Source organism: Hipposideros armiger, unplaced genomic scaffold, assembly GCF_001890085.2.
Source record: "Hipposideros armiger isolate ML-2016 unplaced genomic scaffold, ASM189008v1 scaffold_820, whole genome shotgun sequence".
NCBI lineage: Eukaryota > Metazoa > Chordata > Mammalia > Chiroptera > Hipposideridae > Hipposideros > Hipposideros armiger.
Window position 1 is genome coordinate 29,070 of NW_017732170.1, and position 16,959 is coordinate 46,028.

Genomic DNA, 16,959 nt, shown 5'->3' on the forward strand with positions numbered 1-16,959 from the left:
CATCATCTTTAGGTGTTTGGATTTCAACATGTGAATTTTGGGGGGACAACAAACATTAAGACCATGACCGGGGGTGTAGTAAATTTGGGAACTTCAAAAAGTTTGAAGTTTAAATAGGATAGTCAGAGAAGGTGATAATTGATAACAAAGACTAGAGGCTGAGCCCTGGGAATATCTAAGAAGAGAAGAACATACTGGCAGTGAACAGCATGTTCAAAAGCCCTGAAGGGCTGACCAAGTGGCGTGTTGGTTAGGAGTTGGCTTGGGATGCCAGCTCTTAGCAGCAGGGCCCTGGTTTGGATCCCACATGTGGACCAGTGACACTGCGCCCTCTACAGCTAAGATGGTGAACAACAGCTCAACCTGGAGCTGGGCAGTTAGTCGCTGGTGACGGCATAGGCTGTGTAGTGGGGCTGGCCAGCAGTGGGTGTGAGCTTTCATGAGCTGCAGTGAGTCACTGTGAGCGGCCATCCAATGGCCAGCGAGTGACTGCCTCACCTGGGAAGAGTGCAATGATAATACCATCATGGGCCAGTGAAGTGACATCCTCCACATCTAGACTGAAGAACAAAAGGACAGCAATTTGTCTGTTCCCCTCCCCCTGTTCCCCAATGAAATCTTAAAAACAAAACAAAAACCCTGAAGCACAACATTCCTGGCATTTTCTAGGGACAGCAAGGACAGTATGGTTTAGAGCATCGTAACCAGGGACAATCAAGAAAAAGGTCAGAGAGATATTAAGGCGTTATCACAAAGAGCATAACTGACCAATTGCAAGGTCTTTGGCTTTTACTCTGAGTGAGATGGAAGAATACTGAAGGGTTTTGAGCAGAGGTTTTCAAAGCATCATTCTAATCACTACATTGAGAATAGAATACTGGAAGGCCCAAAACAATGTGAAAGCAGAGATGAATCTAGGTTTTATGGAGCTTTATAAGATTTGGGCAGCTCTCTTTAAGAAAAATTATAAAAAATTACAAATAGAATTTTATGTATAAGCATATGAAGGGGTCATGCAAAAAAGGACCATGGAACTTAAATTTCTTTGACTTCCAGGTAAATCTACCTCTGGGCCCATGTGGAAGAGAGACTAGTTTGAAGCTGTTGTGATAGTCCAGGCAAAAAACAATAGTAGGGGGCTGGCCGAGTGGCTCAGTTGGTTAAGAGCTCACTCAAGAGTTTAAGCTTTGAGCAACAGCAGTTCGATTCCCGGCCCAAGCTGAGCTTCTGCTGAGCTGCCAAAAGGTGGTAGGATGGCCCAGCTAAAACAAACAAACAAAAACAAAAAAAACAAAAAAAAAGAGAGAGAGAGACAATAGTAGTGTAGCCTGGGATAGTGGCACTGCAATGAATGAGATGTGGTCAGATTATGTATATATTTTTAAGATAGAGTTGACAGGATTGGTTGACAGATTAGATATGAGCTACAAGAGAAAAATGACGAATGATTTGTGTTCACAACCATTGGGAGGTGTGAATTACTTTTCACAGAACAGAAATGGTGGTATCTATTTCTGTTCCGTGAATTTATATATTTGTGTAACTTGCTAGTCTGCCAGTATATACTTTTTGAGACCAGGGACACTATCTTGTTTATTGCTATGCCTCACAGAGCTCCTATCTTAACGTTTCACGCATTTAGATACTCAAAATATGCCTGTTGAATGTATGGATGAGGTTTATGTGCTGTTTCCATGATGGAAAGTCACAAAACTATACACATTATTGCTCATCAAATTTCTATTTTTATGTAAGGATATGAATGAACCAGCCAATTTTCACAGTGACCATCACCCAAATTGTGAAGAGAATAATCTAAACTACCCACCCTATGTGCCTGGTAAGTACATCAAAATTGCCAAATGATTTTGAAACATTTTTACATTTCGTGGGGAACAGTCTCTTTAATGCCATCAGTTTGTCTTAGGAAAGTATATGTTTCATTTCATAACTCACCAATCCAGAAATAATCTAAAAAACTTAGAGCATATATATGTACCTACTGTATTCCTTAGGTGGTAAGGCCTTGGAATGTTTGTGAGTGTGTCTTCACTTGTCTAGGAAGGATCCGAAGACTCGCTTTCTTGGCTACCTAATACAGAGGCAGAGAGCTAGATTTGTTGGTGTGGTGTCACAGCTGACTCTTAGATGACTGGGGTCTTCTCTTTGGCTACAAGGCCTTTTCAACTTATAATTTCCAGTTTTTGTTATTTCTGTAATTAATCATGTACACTCGAAAATGCTATGAGATAGAAAAGTTGTGAAGCTTTAATTGTGAAATAGAGTTCTGCAGTGAGACTGCGAGGCTTATCCTTGACTGAGGACTTCTACTTTGAGTGATCATAGCGCTTCCTTTACATTTCCTTTGACATTACAACTGTTTGCAAATGCAGTGATTCAGTTCCCAGTGAAACTGGAACAAAAGGGAAAAGCAAAACTGATATAAAATCCACTCTTGAGACCTGGTAGACCCTAAAGCTTCACTCACCTTCCTTGAATCCATGAGATACTGACCTCCCTCTACATGTATGTTACTTGCTAGGCAGAACAAATGGTGTGCAAAAGTTATTCCCTTCTCTTAATTTGTTTTGTGAAGTATCTAATGAAAATATCAACCTGGCAGCAAGATGTATAAGATTTGGAGAGAAGCAATCTGGGTTTGAGATTAAAAAACTGGGAATTATATGCATAAAAATGGTATTTAAACCCACAAGGATGGATGAGTCAGTGTACTGAGAATGACTGAGTATATAAAATCAACTTGACAAATGGCCCTCCAACCCTGAGCCCTGAGCAGACCCAACATTTAGGCTTTGGCTAGAAATAAAAATCCAGCTAAGAAAGCCAAATGGAAGCAATTGGATGGCGACAAGGAAAGGCAGGAAGGAAGGACGCCTTGTGTCTCAGGTAAGCAGACTAAGGAACAGTAAAAACAGACGGCGTGGTCACTTCTGTCAGATGCTGTCAAAATGTCAAACAAGATGAGTGCAGGTCACATCCAGAGGTTAGCAACAAGGAGATTGGCAATACAGATAATATTAGATTCCATGGAGCAGAGGGCATAGATATCAAACTAAACTCAGCCGAAGAGTGAATGTGAGATGAGGAAGTAAAGACAGATGTAAAGGAGCAGAGAAGTAGGGCTATAGCTGAGAAGAATGTGAGTAGAAGGGGATGTTTTATTGTCTTTTTTTTTTTTTTAAGAAATGAGAGATAATAGAGTGTCTTTGTTTGGTGTCAGGATTGGGCCAGTAGACTGGGCAAAATGGCAAATGCAAAAGAAGGAAGAGGTAATCTGAGAAGAGAGGTGAGGCTGTCATTAATTGTGAAGGGATGGAGCATGAACTGAACAGGAACAATTTATTGTTGCTGGAGGAAGAAGAACCTGCATAGAGATGTACATAGATAGATGTATGGGTTCACTGGTGGGAGGCTGAAGATCTTTATTAGAAAAGCCTCTGTTTCAAAGAGGTGGAAGTGATGGGGAGAATGAGATTGAATTTGGGGAGTAGAAAGTTTGAAGAGAAAAGAGAAAGTACGCCACAGTCATATCAGAGAGTGGCAAAGTGAATTTATGGCAGAAGCATGGTGGGGTTCCCAGGCAGTATTGAGAATTCATTTGTGGTTTGCATTCTTGAAGCAAAGGAAGAGAAGTAAAAGGTCAGGGAGTCACTGGAATCACACAGTAATTTCAGCAGCAAGACACCCATGCCCTGTCCTGCATAGCAGTGTAGAAGCACTGGCCCAGGAAGGCAGTTCGCTGGAGGTCAGGCAGTGACACAAGGAATGTCACACTGGCTCCAAATCCTAACTCATTCCCTTTTTAGGCCTGTGAACCTTTTTTTTGGCTATAAAATGGGGGTATGAATTCAAAATTTGCAAGTAAAGGATTTAAAACATTCTATGTAAAGCAAGTGAGTGACATGCAATAGGTGTACAAAAAATAGCTACTGTTGTATCTATGACAAACAATTTGGGAGGATTTAAATTTAATTCCAAATGTTCTGCCAAGTACTACAAATAAGCAATAAATATAGGGGATGATTATTGTAACAGTTTTCCATCATCTTCGTTGCTCCAAAGTGTGAAGCCAGAATTAACTAAGACAGTCCCCGTTTTTACCCCGACTGGGATCCTTCTTTCAGGAACGATGGCCTAAGGCTTAGCTACTTTATTCCTGGTTTATATTCTTTTGAAGAACAAATCTATCACTATGTGTAATTTAAAAAAAAAAAAAGGAAAGAGTATGAATCAGAGAAGAAAGAGACTTAATACCAACTTGGGACATGAAAGGAAAACCAAGGCCAGTTAAGCTCTCAGACGCATTCTTTCTAAAATAGATTATTGTAAAAAATATTGAAGAAATCTGCTCGTAGTCAGGGTGAGTGTTACCAAGATACTGAGCCTAAAGACTAAAGTCTGATGCAGCATCAGAAGAATATTCTTATTCCCTGTGCTATTTTTAACCAATATTAAATTTCTTTTTAGCTCTTTTACAATTCAATGATCTAAGGTTTTACCATTTTGTGTAATTTCTTTGATTGGTAATGGTTTCTGATTATATAAAGTCAGGCTTTTGAGATAATTAAGAGTTATATTCCAGTTAAAGTAAAGGAGTCCCGTAATTATCCACTGCATTCCAGTGAGTAATTATCTAAATTTGTTCCATTTTCGTCTTTGTGGCCGAGCAGGCTGGCTCTATTATGATATAGTTAGTGCTTAAAATGTTCTCTCAGGAGTGAAAGAATATGATGAGGCTGCTGCCTTCATCTACAGGGAGTAGAAAAATTATTGCACAATGTCTAAATTCCTGTGTCATTGTTTTACATGTACTGCAAATGGCTTTAACTTCAGCTGAGCTATGTGTGTAGTTAAATTTAAACCATAAGTGATGGCCAAGGTAAGGTGATTCGGTTATACTTTACATATTGAAAAATCATCAAAAGTTTCATTAAACTTATTCTCAAATGCATAGTTTTAGAAATTAAATGTAAAGAGGCTCTATGTCTCTTTAGAAACATGTCCTTTTCAAAATAATAACAGGTTGAGAGCAAAGCTTATGGTAGAAAGAAAAATGTTTAAATGGACATGATCACACCCCCGCACCCCTGGCCATTCCCCTTTCCAGGGAGACCAACTCCTTTTAGTATTTATGATCTTTCGTATCTTCAGTATATCATAAAGACAGCTTTGAAATGATATTAAAATCTCAATTTTGAGGATCTAAAACAGAGGCAAAGGTTTCAGGGCAGCAGAATCTTGGTTAACACTAGATTTCCTTGTGTATTATACTCCTTCCATCCTTGCTGCCATGTTGAACAAAAAACATTTAAAAAGCTACAAAATCTAAAATGAATGATCCCAGAGGGAAAAGCTAAGAAATTACAGTAAAACAAGGGTAGGGCAACTCACAGAGTGGATCCTTACTTAGAGGAAGCCCACTGTACAAAGCGCTGTCTCTGAGCAGACCTGTTTTTGTCATGCTCTTGTGATACATTCTGTATACATTTTGAGAGGTATTATTTGACTTTGAGAATCTTTGAATCTATGTACAAAGGAGATAGGCAGACGAGGGGATTTTGGAATATTGGCACTCTTGTTGAAATACCAGGAACATCTTCATGGCTTGTGCTTTTCCAGCAGCACCACTGTTGGAGGCATATGACCTACTGCCAAGCGTTCCTCTTAGCTCACCCCTTCCACTGCAAGGATCAGGGTGGGGCTGTTGAAAGACAGATGTTTGACCAAGGGTAGCAACTTTTGCCCCAATGCTACATGAGCACTCAAAACTACATGGCTTTCACCATAGAACACACCCTTTACCGTGGCCTTTTATCAGTCTACCCTTTCCCACACTGGAGGATTTTATACCCATGCTACTTTGGAGAACTATTAAGAATATACAATAAGAAAGGTCTATGTATTTCAGGACCTTGTATTTTAGTGGGATACAATTAGTGTGATTAAGATCACAGATCATATGATTTAGTCATGTCTCATGAAATCCACACGTAATTCACTTATTCCAGGTGTTTAGTGCAGTGATAGAGTTAGGGAGTTATTAGGAAGAGCAGCTGAAGCTCAACTTCAGGAAAGTAAGGCAGTTGGGGAGACTGGACATATACTAAGAAACGGTAAAACATATCGCAATAGGATTAAGTACCAGAGGGAATAGTCCATCCTTGTATGTTTTGCAAACGATCTTAAAAGCTGTTGTAGTGAATGCAAAGATATTTCTTTTCACTTGAGATGAGTGCTTCCCAACTCAGTGATGGCAACCATACGTTACCTCTCAATTGCCCTATAATTGGGACCATGCTATTAGGTATATTGTAGGAATCTATTGTAGGAATACTTAGAACTCTTGCCATGTGATTAGTTTTCTATTGCTACCATAACAAATCACCACAAATTTAGTGGCTAAAAAGCAACACAAATTTATTATCTTGCAGTTCTGTAGGTTAGAAATCGGACACGAGGCTCACTGGGTGTAAAATCAGGGTGTTGGCAGAACATACAGTCTTACTAGGAAATTTGAGACTAGACTTAAAATGTCTAAATTGTACAAAGAGAACATGTAAAACAGGAAATATTTTTATTTCATATGAAGTAATGACATTTATTAGTGATATTTATTAATATAAATATTAATAATGTTTATTATTGATAATATAGTAATTAAAATACTGAGAATAATGTAAAAAGCCTATTATTTATACTAATTATTTCATTTAATTCTCACAACATAAATGAAATAAGAATTTCTATTAATTTAAACGACTGTTAGACACCTCCACGTGTCTCACAGTGGTCTAAGGTTTGGTAATGACCTTAGAGCAATGAAATAAGGAAAATGTTTTTTATTAAGCTTATAAAAAAATTACTATTCCCATCTTCCAATTGAAGAAACTGAGGCTCAGAATAGTGAAGTATCGCACTCAGAGTCACAGGGTTACAAAATGGTAGGGCCAGGGTTTGAGCCCAGGTCTGCCTGATTCCAGCTCTGGATTCTTTTAACTCCATACTCTGCTGCTTACAGTGGAAATGCACACATCAGTAAATGTCTGTCTAGAGGTGCAGGCTGAGCATGACTGTCATGTAGCAGGAAACGTTTAGGTTTCAAGCTGGCTCTAGAAACTGAGCTTTTATCTTGGACTTTGACAGGATTCAGGGCAAGTAGGCAGACAGGCACATACAACTCTGTCAGTCTCGCTCATTTTGATTCCTCTTTGTCAGTTTGGAAACCTCTTAAATTCATTGTCATGTTACTCAAGTAGTGCAGATTATAAAGCGGGACAAAACGGCAAATCCTTTCATACTTTTTTCTTTTTGCATTACAGTAGCTTATTGAGTTTATATTCCATATAGTCCAAGGCATAAGGAACAATAATTTTCAAATGCCAACTTTCCTCCAAACTTTAAATAAAATGATAAAGGTGCTACATTAAAAAAACAACCACAAAACCTTTTTACAAGCACTTTGAAAAGTCTGTCCTTAGAAAGTATATCTTTTCATAACCTTCCTGAGATATGCTTCTACTTTTTGTTTTAGACTTTATGCAGCAAATTTTTTCTTTACTAATTTTGCTTCAGCTGTGTAATCCAAATAAACTTCAGAGATGAGTATTTTTTTTGTCAGTTCATATGATATGACAAAAATATATATATGTGGAGGGTACTTAGAGAGTGCTAGGTACTATTCTTGATTATTTACATCTCTTTCACCTCTGTTCTCACTCGTACAAGATGAATAAGTTCTAGAGTGTTCTGTAAAGCATAGTGCATACAATACTGTATTGTGCACTTAAAAAAATTTTAAGAGAGTAAATCTCATGTTAAATGTTCTTACCACCAAAAGAGAGAGAGAGAGAGAGAGAGAGAGAGAGAGAGAGAGAGAGAGAGAGAGAAGACATGAGGAAATTTTTGGAGACAATAAATATTTTTGATAGTGGTGATGATTTCATGGGCATATGCCTATGTCCAAAATCATCAATTGTATACATTAAATATGTGCAGTTTTGTGTATATCAATTATACTTCAATAAAGCTGTTATTTTAGAAAAAGAAATGGAAAAACAGAAGAGGATGGGTTAATACTTCATGCAAACAACTTTTAGAAAACAAGAGTTAATCTTTAGTTCCCTCTCTCAAAAAACTCAACTTTGACTCTGTGTTATTTGTTTTAACACTGAGTTACTTTGAGAGAAGAATCCCTTCGTGTCCTGATCCTTCCAGAAAGCCTGAGTTTCTGCTATCAAAAGGTATCACTTATGCCCTTCTGTGTATGTGAAGAGGTCAGGACTCTTACAGCAGCTAGCGAATGTTAGTGGTGCATTGTATTTCCCCTTCTTACCTATGACAATGCTCAAGTTTTTTTTATAGAATTGTGAAGCCTTTTCTATATTTAAAAATATTCAGGAAGAGAGTGATTATCTGGTTTGGCTTCTCTCCCCCCCTCTTATATATAAACTAAACTTTCTGTACTTTAGACCTATTTCCTCTTCAATTTTTTGCAGAAACAGGAGATAATTTCCTAGTTGTGTTCTGTGTGAAAATTCTTTATACTCTTGATGAAGTAGCTTTTGTTCTCTGTTATACAAAGAACAAGATGCTAGACACGCACTATCTACTCTGTGTGTCCAAGGGCCTAGGCATACAAACCTGACAGCTGTCCCTAAGACGCTCACAGCCTAGTCTACATAAAGTCAAATACAATCAGAGACTTCTCGGTGATGATGGAGAAATGAAGCCACACCCAGAATTTCAGATATTAATGAAGTAGGGAAAAATTGTAAAAACAACATTTTCTCCATAGCAATAAAAAAATGAAAGGGGGCCGGCCGAGTGGCACGATGGTTAAGAACTGGCTTGGGATGCCAGAGGGGCCCTGTTCGGATCCCACATATGAGGGCCAGTGACGCTGCCCTCTACAGCTAAGATGCTGAACAACAGCTCAACCTGGAGCTGAGCTGCCAGTGAGTCACCAGCGATGGCGTAGGCTGCAGTCCCTGTGGCAGTGGGTTGCCATGGGCTACCGTGTGTAGCCAGCAGCCAGTGTGAGCGGCCAGCAGCCGCAGTGAGCGGCCGTCCAGAAGCCTGCGACTGATCTGCCTCGCCCGGGAAGAGCGCAATGATGGTGCCAACTTGGGCCAGTGAAGCAATGTCCTCCACAACTAGACTGAAGAACAAAAAACGACAGCAACTTGTCTGTTCCCCTTCCCCAATTACCCAGCACTGTTCCCACCCCGCAATTCTCCAATAAAAAAAAAAAATGAAAGGGAATTCATTCAGTCTTATGCCATTACTTTAAAAAGTGGCAGAGGATGTCCTAGCCCAGATTCCCTAGAAAACAGAGCCTGAGGCAAAACTTTCTGGTAAAGGTGGGTTTTTTTTGAAAGTTGGGGGAGGAGGGGATGGAGAAAAAAGGGAAGCAATCCCAAGACAGGAAAAGTAAGGGGGGGGGAAAGCAAAATGAGTTAGGGGAAGAAGGAAAGCAAATATAAGATGGCATTGTACTGAATTGGCCAGAGCTTCACAGCGAAACAGAACAAGTTGTTCAGTCATCTTAATTTTTGTTAATCTGGTGAGTATGAAATGTCAGTTCATTATGTATTTAATTTGCATGCTTATGCTTATAAATGAAATGAAGCATTTTTCCACTTCATTGACTTTTCAGGTTTTATGGAACTGTTCAATGGTTTTTCCCATTTTTCTACTGAGCCATTTAGCTTTATCACACTGATTTTTCAGTTGTGTTATAAATATCTCTCGTAATTCCTGGCTTATCTTTTCGCTCCTTTTTTAGTTTTTTTTGTTGAACACAAGTTCCTAGCTAAACTGCTATCAAATTTATCAATTCTTTTCTTTTCTTTTTTTAAAGATTTTATTGGGGAATTGGAGGAGGAGAACAGTGTTGGGGAAGGGGAACAGCCAAGTTGTTGTCCTTCAGTCTTAGTTGTGGTTAGTTGTGGAGGGAGTAGCTAGCTCAGCTCCAAGTCCAGTCGCCATCCGGCTGCCCGACAGCAGCTGTGGCCCCTGAGCTCAAGGTGCCATGTTCAATCTTAGTTGTGGGTGGGCATAGCCCACCATCCCATGCATGAGTCAACCAGAAATCTTGTTGCTAAGAAGCACGTGCTCTCACCAGCTGAGCCATCCTGCCACCTGTTGGCAGCGCAGCTCACTGGCCCATGCGGGAGTCGAACTGACGACCCTGTTACTCAGATCTTGCACTCTTAACCAACTGAGCAACTCGGTCGGCCCTATCAACTCTTTTATTTATCAATTTGTAACTTAAGAAATACTTTTGAACCTGAAGTCGTAAAGATATACTGAGTCTATAAAAATAAAATATTTTTATATTTTATAAACTACTTGCAGTTGATTTTGAGCAGTGTGAGAGAACAGTCTAACTTCATTTTTTTTTTAATATGGAGAAAGAATTTTCCCAGAACCAATGAAAAGGCTATTTTTTCCTCCACTGATCTGTAATACTTACTTTTTCTTTCTTTTTTTTTTATGATCTTTTTTTTTTATTGTTAGTTTCAGGTGTACAGAACAATGCAATAGTTATCCTTTTCACCCTCACAAAGTAACAACCCCCCTACCCCCATGTATTGCCCTCCCACCCCCGATATCATGCTTATCTATTACAATTCCATTGATTCCAATCCCCCTCTCTATTCCATGTCCCGAGACTAAATGTATATATAATTATAGTTGACATACAATCTTTTTCAACATCATTTTCAGAAATACAGTGCGGTGGTCAGGCCTCTTCACTGACTATGAAGTGGTCTCCCCAACAGGACATGAGTCCATCTGGCCCCCTAAGAAATATTTACAACATTACTGATTATATTCCTCAGACTGTCTTTTCCTATTCCTGAGGCCATATTGCACTTACCATATTGTATTGTCTAATCCCTTCCCCTTCTCCTTCATCCCCACCCCCTCCCAACTAACAACCCTCAGTTCTTCCTCTGTGTCTCTGAGATTATCTCCATCCACCTCTCCCATCCATTCAGTTCCTTAGAATCCACGTATAAGTGAGATCATATGATATTTGTCTTTTTTGACTGACTTATTTCACTTAGCATAATGTTCTCTAGTTCCATCCATATTGTTGCAAAAGGTACTATTTCCTTCTTCTTTATAGCTGTGTAATACTCCATTGTGTAAATGTACCAAAGTTTCTTAATCCAGTCATCTACCGATGGGCATTTTGGTTGTTTCCAAGTCTTAGCTATTGTGAATAACGCTGCAATGAACATAGGAGTACATATATATTTTTGGATTAATGTCTTGGGATTTTTTGGATAAATACCTAAGAGTGGTATTGCTGGGTCATAAAGTAGTTCCATTTTCAGATTTTTGAGGTACCTCCATACTGATTTCCATAGTGGCTGCACCTGCACCAGCCTGCAGTCCCACCAGCAGTGCACCAGGGTTCCCTTTTCACCACAGCCTCGCCAGCATTTGTTGTTTGTTGATTTATTGATGATAGCCATTCTGACCGGGGTGAGGTAGTATCTCATTGTGGTTTTTATTTGCATTTCCCTAATGCTAAGTGATGTTGAACATTTTTTCATATGCCTGTCGGCCATCTGTATGTCCTCTTTGGAGAAATGTCTCTTCATATCCTCTGCCCACTTTTTAATTGGGTTGTTTGTTTTTTTGGTGTTGAGTTTCATGAGCATTTTATATATTTGGGATATTAATCCCTTATCAGATATATCGTTAACAAATATCTTCTCCCATTCAGTAGGCTTCCTTTTTGTTTTATTGATGGTTTCTTTTGTTGTGAAAAAACTTTTAAGTTTGATGTAGTCCCATATGTTCATTTTTTCTTTTACTTCCCTAGCCCGCGGGGATGTATCAGTAAAAATATTGCTCAGGGTAATGTCTGCAAATTTGGACCCTATATCTTCTTCTATGAGTTTTATGATCTCAGGTCTTATATTTAAGTATACTTACTTTTTCTTATGGTAGATATTCATATATAATGTAGTTGTCGCTTTTAGACTAATTTCTGTTCCATTTGTTTTTCTTTCACTTCACCAATTTGACACTGTCTTAATTTCTTCTGATTTATAATGAGCCTTGAAGTAACATGGGAAGTAGATCTTTTTACCTTGGCCTTCTTCAAGAGTGTTTTTGGCTATTGTACTTTAAATCCATAAATCAATTTGGAAAGAACTGACATCTTTAAAATACAGAATTTCCAATGGGATAAGTATACTTCCCCTCCACCACTTATTTGTCTTTTAAAATTACTTTTCATAAAATTTTACATTTTTATGAAATTTTAGACTTATTTTGTTAATCCTATTTCTAGGTTTCTATTTTTGATACTATTTTAAATGCCTCTTTTTAATTATTTCACTTTGTATTTGTTGCTGACTTATAAACTGTAACTGGTTGTGTTTTGTTTACTGATTTTTTTAATCCAGAAAATGTACTATACTGCAAGATTAATTCTCATAATTTATCTGTTGTTTCTTTAGGATTTTTGTTCTATGTAGACATTCATATAGAATTGATATTTCTATTCTAATCCTATCACCTTTGACTTATTTTTCCTTGCCTTCTTGCACTGGATAAGAACTCCAGTACAGGATTAAACAGAATTGGTAATAGCAGGCACTCATCTTTTTTCCAATCTCAATGAAATGTTTTTAATATTTGACAATTATGTACATGAATTTGGCTATAGGTATTTTTGTAGATAATCTTTACAGGGTTAAGGAAATTTTATTTTATTGCTATTTCATTGAGAGATTTTGTCATATGTGAAGTGGAATTTTATTAAACACTTTTAAAACATCTGTTGAGAAGATCATATGCTTCTTTTTAAATATGTTAATACATAAATTATGTTTATTTTCTAAAGTTAAACTAACTTTGTATTTCTGAGACAAATCCACCTTAGCCTTGATACTGATAGCCAACTATATCTCATACATTCAAGATACAATTAAAAAAATTTTGTCATGTTATTGTACTACTGTTGTCACCAATTGAAAAATATTCAATGTTTCAAGAAGCTCATATACTAGTAAGGGTGATCAATATGTAAACAGACAAGTAAAATACAATAAGGATATTTAAATTATATTAAGAATGCATATTTTTATCTTATTTCATTTTTAGATATCTCAGGAGGACTTTTGGCTGAAAAAACATTATGTCCCAATTCCAAGACTTATCTGGGATATCATTATGATACACACTCTCTGTTTGGCTGGTCACAAGCAAAACCTACTTTCTAGTGAGTGGTTTGTAAATCTTCTTGAAATATTTTGTTTTAATATCCACAAATTTTTATTAAGATAGCCTTTAAATAATAGGAGAAAATTTGTTTAAAGCAGATGTTACATGTTACTATTTTCTTAATGTTTTCAATACAAAAACATTAATGTTCTTAATGTTTTTCAAACAGATGTTACATGTTACTATTTTCTTAATGTTCTGGAAAATAACCTTCCTCTTCTAAGATTTATCTTGCTGATTTATTATTTTTATTAAATGCTCTTATTGATTTTACAAATATTTTTAACAACCTGTTGCAACAGCACAAAAGCAGAGCAGAAGGGCCGGGCCTTATTAGAGGCATAAAAACTTGTCTAAGACAACTAAAGCTAAAACTTTGATTTCCGATAAATATAGAGACAATTTTGGGACATTTTTATAATGTAGGAAGTAATTCTTAATAAATTTTACTGTTTTTAGGGGTTGTGTGCACTAATGCTGCCTGTATCTTACTTTATCACCTCTGAATAGAGCTATGTTAAGCCTGCCTATAGATGAACGGGTCAAGTTCTCGCCATGAGAGGCATAAGTCAGGATTTGTGCTGCCGCAAGTTTAATACACCAAGTGCAATACACTGGAAACTTGACAGACAATCCTCTTCTCTCCCGTAACTAACAATGCCCACAGGCTTTGAAGCATCATCTCAGTGGCCACCTGATTCATGCTTTTCCTCCGTGTTACACCATTTCTCTCTTTGCCTATGTGTCTATCGGGAGACTCTTGTAGCCTGTATTAGTGGAATTAGGTTTATGGTTTCAGGTGTAGAGCACTGTTTCCATTTAATGCAACCTCATCTGTCTAAAATGGGTTCTCATTCCAAGTCAGGTTCATTACAGCACTTCAACAATTTGTCATAAATATAGACAAAATATATATGACTCAGAGTTAGCTTGTTTGATTTATAAAGTGAACTCCCGGTATGAGGATCAAAATAGACCTGATTATTTTGGTCATATACAAATATATTCCATGTCTATACTTTGGAATATGGCCATTTTCCTAGAGCTATGCATTCAGGAAACTTAATGAAATTTGTTTGGTGAACATGATAGAAAGTTACAAAGCTGAGGAAGAACATAGGGGTCATTAAACCAGCCTCTCTTTTACCTACTACTGAAAAATGTTTAGGTCTTGATTTGACTGGAAACAAAATTAATAATAAACATATAGTAAAGTTGACAGACAACATTCTGAATACATTTTTTAATGTGGCTAATAATTAAAAAATATTTAGAATCATATGGCACTGATGTAAAACAGAGAAGTTTAAATGGCTTATAACTATTTGAGGTTTATTTATCTTATCTTAATAAGCCATTTCAAATTTCTATTGAAAAGGCAAGGAATCCGTTCTTTAGATTTTAGAATGTATCACTCACACCTGGGTTACCCAAGAAATTGCTAACTGTGTTTAAGTCATCAAGGAATGTAGTAAGACAAGAAGGAGACGCAGGAGGAGGAGAAAGAGAACTAGAAGGAAATTTAGACATGTTTCTTCTTCAGTGTTCAAAATTATACTTGTGAACACTTTTCATATTTCAGGGATAAAATGAACATGACTTCCAAATTCTGAATTTAATGAAACTCAAACAATGAAAATTACTTTCCGGAAGGCATAAAAATAGTTTTAAGTGGAAGCATTAGCAAGCTTCATCTAGAGAGAGCATAAAGAGTGTTTTACTGAATTTATTATTAGAGCTTCTATCAATCAATTTAATCTAACAATTTTACTTTGTTCCCCCTCATTATTTTACTCCTGAGAAACTAAATGATTAGTCTTGGCGTTTTAGGTAAATAATGGCTAAAACTGGGATTCCAGCTGTATAGCTATGCTGAGGCAGAGCTGGGGTTCTAACTGCTAGGCACAGCTTATAAAGCACAGGAAGGAAATGAGTCTTTATTAAGCATGTGTTATGTGCTAACTGGTTGTGAGCGCTGCTTTCATATATAATATTTTTTTCATTTAAACATTATAAAAAAACCTGTGAAGTTAAGCATTATTAGCCTCATTTTATAGTAGTTAAGTAACATGCTCAAAGTTATATGTATTTTATAGGGGAGAGCTGGATAGAGTTTAAACTAGATCTGTTTGATCACAAAGCCTGTTTTAGTTCTTTTTTTATTTATAGGTTTGATTTTAAAATGGCTAAACATCGTCCCCAAATAAATCCCAGCTTCTCCCTCAGCTATAATTTTAATTCTAACTCCAATATATTGTAAGAAATATTGGGAGGGCCTGGCACAGTCCTTATTCTCAAAGTGAGTGATAGGAGAAAACATCAAGGTTTTTTTTCAGTTGACTCTAGCAAGGAGCAGTATGTGGCTTTACCTAGGTAACTCATCTTACATTGTCTATTAATCTTTCCAGCCCCTATAGAATGCAACTAACAATACCCATCCTTCAAAACTTTATACCCTCTTGTAAAACAGAATTGAAAGTATGAAGTTGTTCATGAGATGAGTCTTCATTCTCAATGATAATCATTGTTCAAATTTATATGTTCTCTTCCTGATAATTAATTTTAGGAATGCCACATTTATTAGCTAAGGCTGAATGATATTTTTCTTTACATACCTAAGCATGAATTATAATAATATTCTGAGAAGTTTGTATATCACTTTCATCTATTTCAACATCCAAGAAAATATTAAGGAAATTACTTTTTCTTCCCTCACTCTTTCAAAAAATATTTATTGAGAACCTACTATGTGGCAGGCATTGTTCTAGACACTGGGGATAATCAATAAAGAAAACAGAAATAAGTCCCTGCCTTCTTTATATTTCATTATAGTTTAGCAAAGTTTTCCAGTACAAAAAAAGGTATATGAACTTTGTACATAAATCTATTTTATTGTGTATAATACTGTGTATTTATGGATTGAAACAACTGTCAGAATTTCAGTGAAGTTACAAGGTGGTTTGATATAAAAGGCAAAAAATAAATACTAGAAGAATATGAATGGTGATCAAGATTAGGAGTGAAATTGAAATAAAGTGGAGACCATATTTAGAATTTTAGAGAATAAAAAAAAGTTAAACATTCAAGTTAAATTCAAACAAAAGAACAACCAAAGCAAAAACTTATAATAATGCTACTAAAAATCTACACAAACATATATTTTTTTCATGTAAATGTAAGGTTTCAACTAAGGAAATATAATCAATTATCAAACAAAAATCACTGGCATTTTCAACATTAGTATGAAAGCCACCATGACTGCATATTAAAATAACACAGAATTTTGAAACAATGTTAAGGCCCAGGTCCCATTCCTAAATAGTCTGATTAGTCTGATTTAATTAACCAAGGATGGTGCTTTGGCATTGCTTTTTTTTTTTTTTGGTAAAGCTCTCAGATATTTCTAATATATAGCCATGGTTGAGAAAACCTGTGATACCTGCACTATAGTATAACTCAGAAGAAAAGTTTAATGTAAGAAAATTTGGTTCGGATGTTTATCATTGGCTTTTCATTGTTTCATGAAATGTGTAAAATAGTTTACATGTGGTAATTTCATTTTTTATTCTCATTCACTCCATTTCATGTTCACAGAGATTTATACCTTTGATAAAATATTTAAATTACATGAAATTGGGAATTGTTCATACACTTTAAGATCATGTGTTTTGGGTGGTGGTAGGGGGTGGG

At 36.6% G+C, this 16,959-nt stretch overlaps 1 protein-coding gene across 1 annotated transcript in view; it reads left to right on the forward strand.

The window, feature by feature from the left end:
- Positions 1-16,959, forward strand: part of LOC109374407 (maltase-glucoamylase, intestinal-like) — a gene marked incomplete at its 5' end in the record, with an annotated part of 58,576 nt that overhangs the window by 28,933 nt on the left and 12,684 nt on the right. The window contains 2 exons of the mRNA XM_019628982.1: positions 1,756-1,840; positions 13,150-13,267. Coding sequence (XP_019484527.1) covers positions 1,756-1,840; positions 13,150-13,267 — 203 coding nt within the window. The remainder of the gene's footprint in view (positions 1-1,755; positions 1,841-13,149; positions 13,268-16,959) is intronic.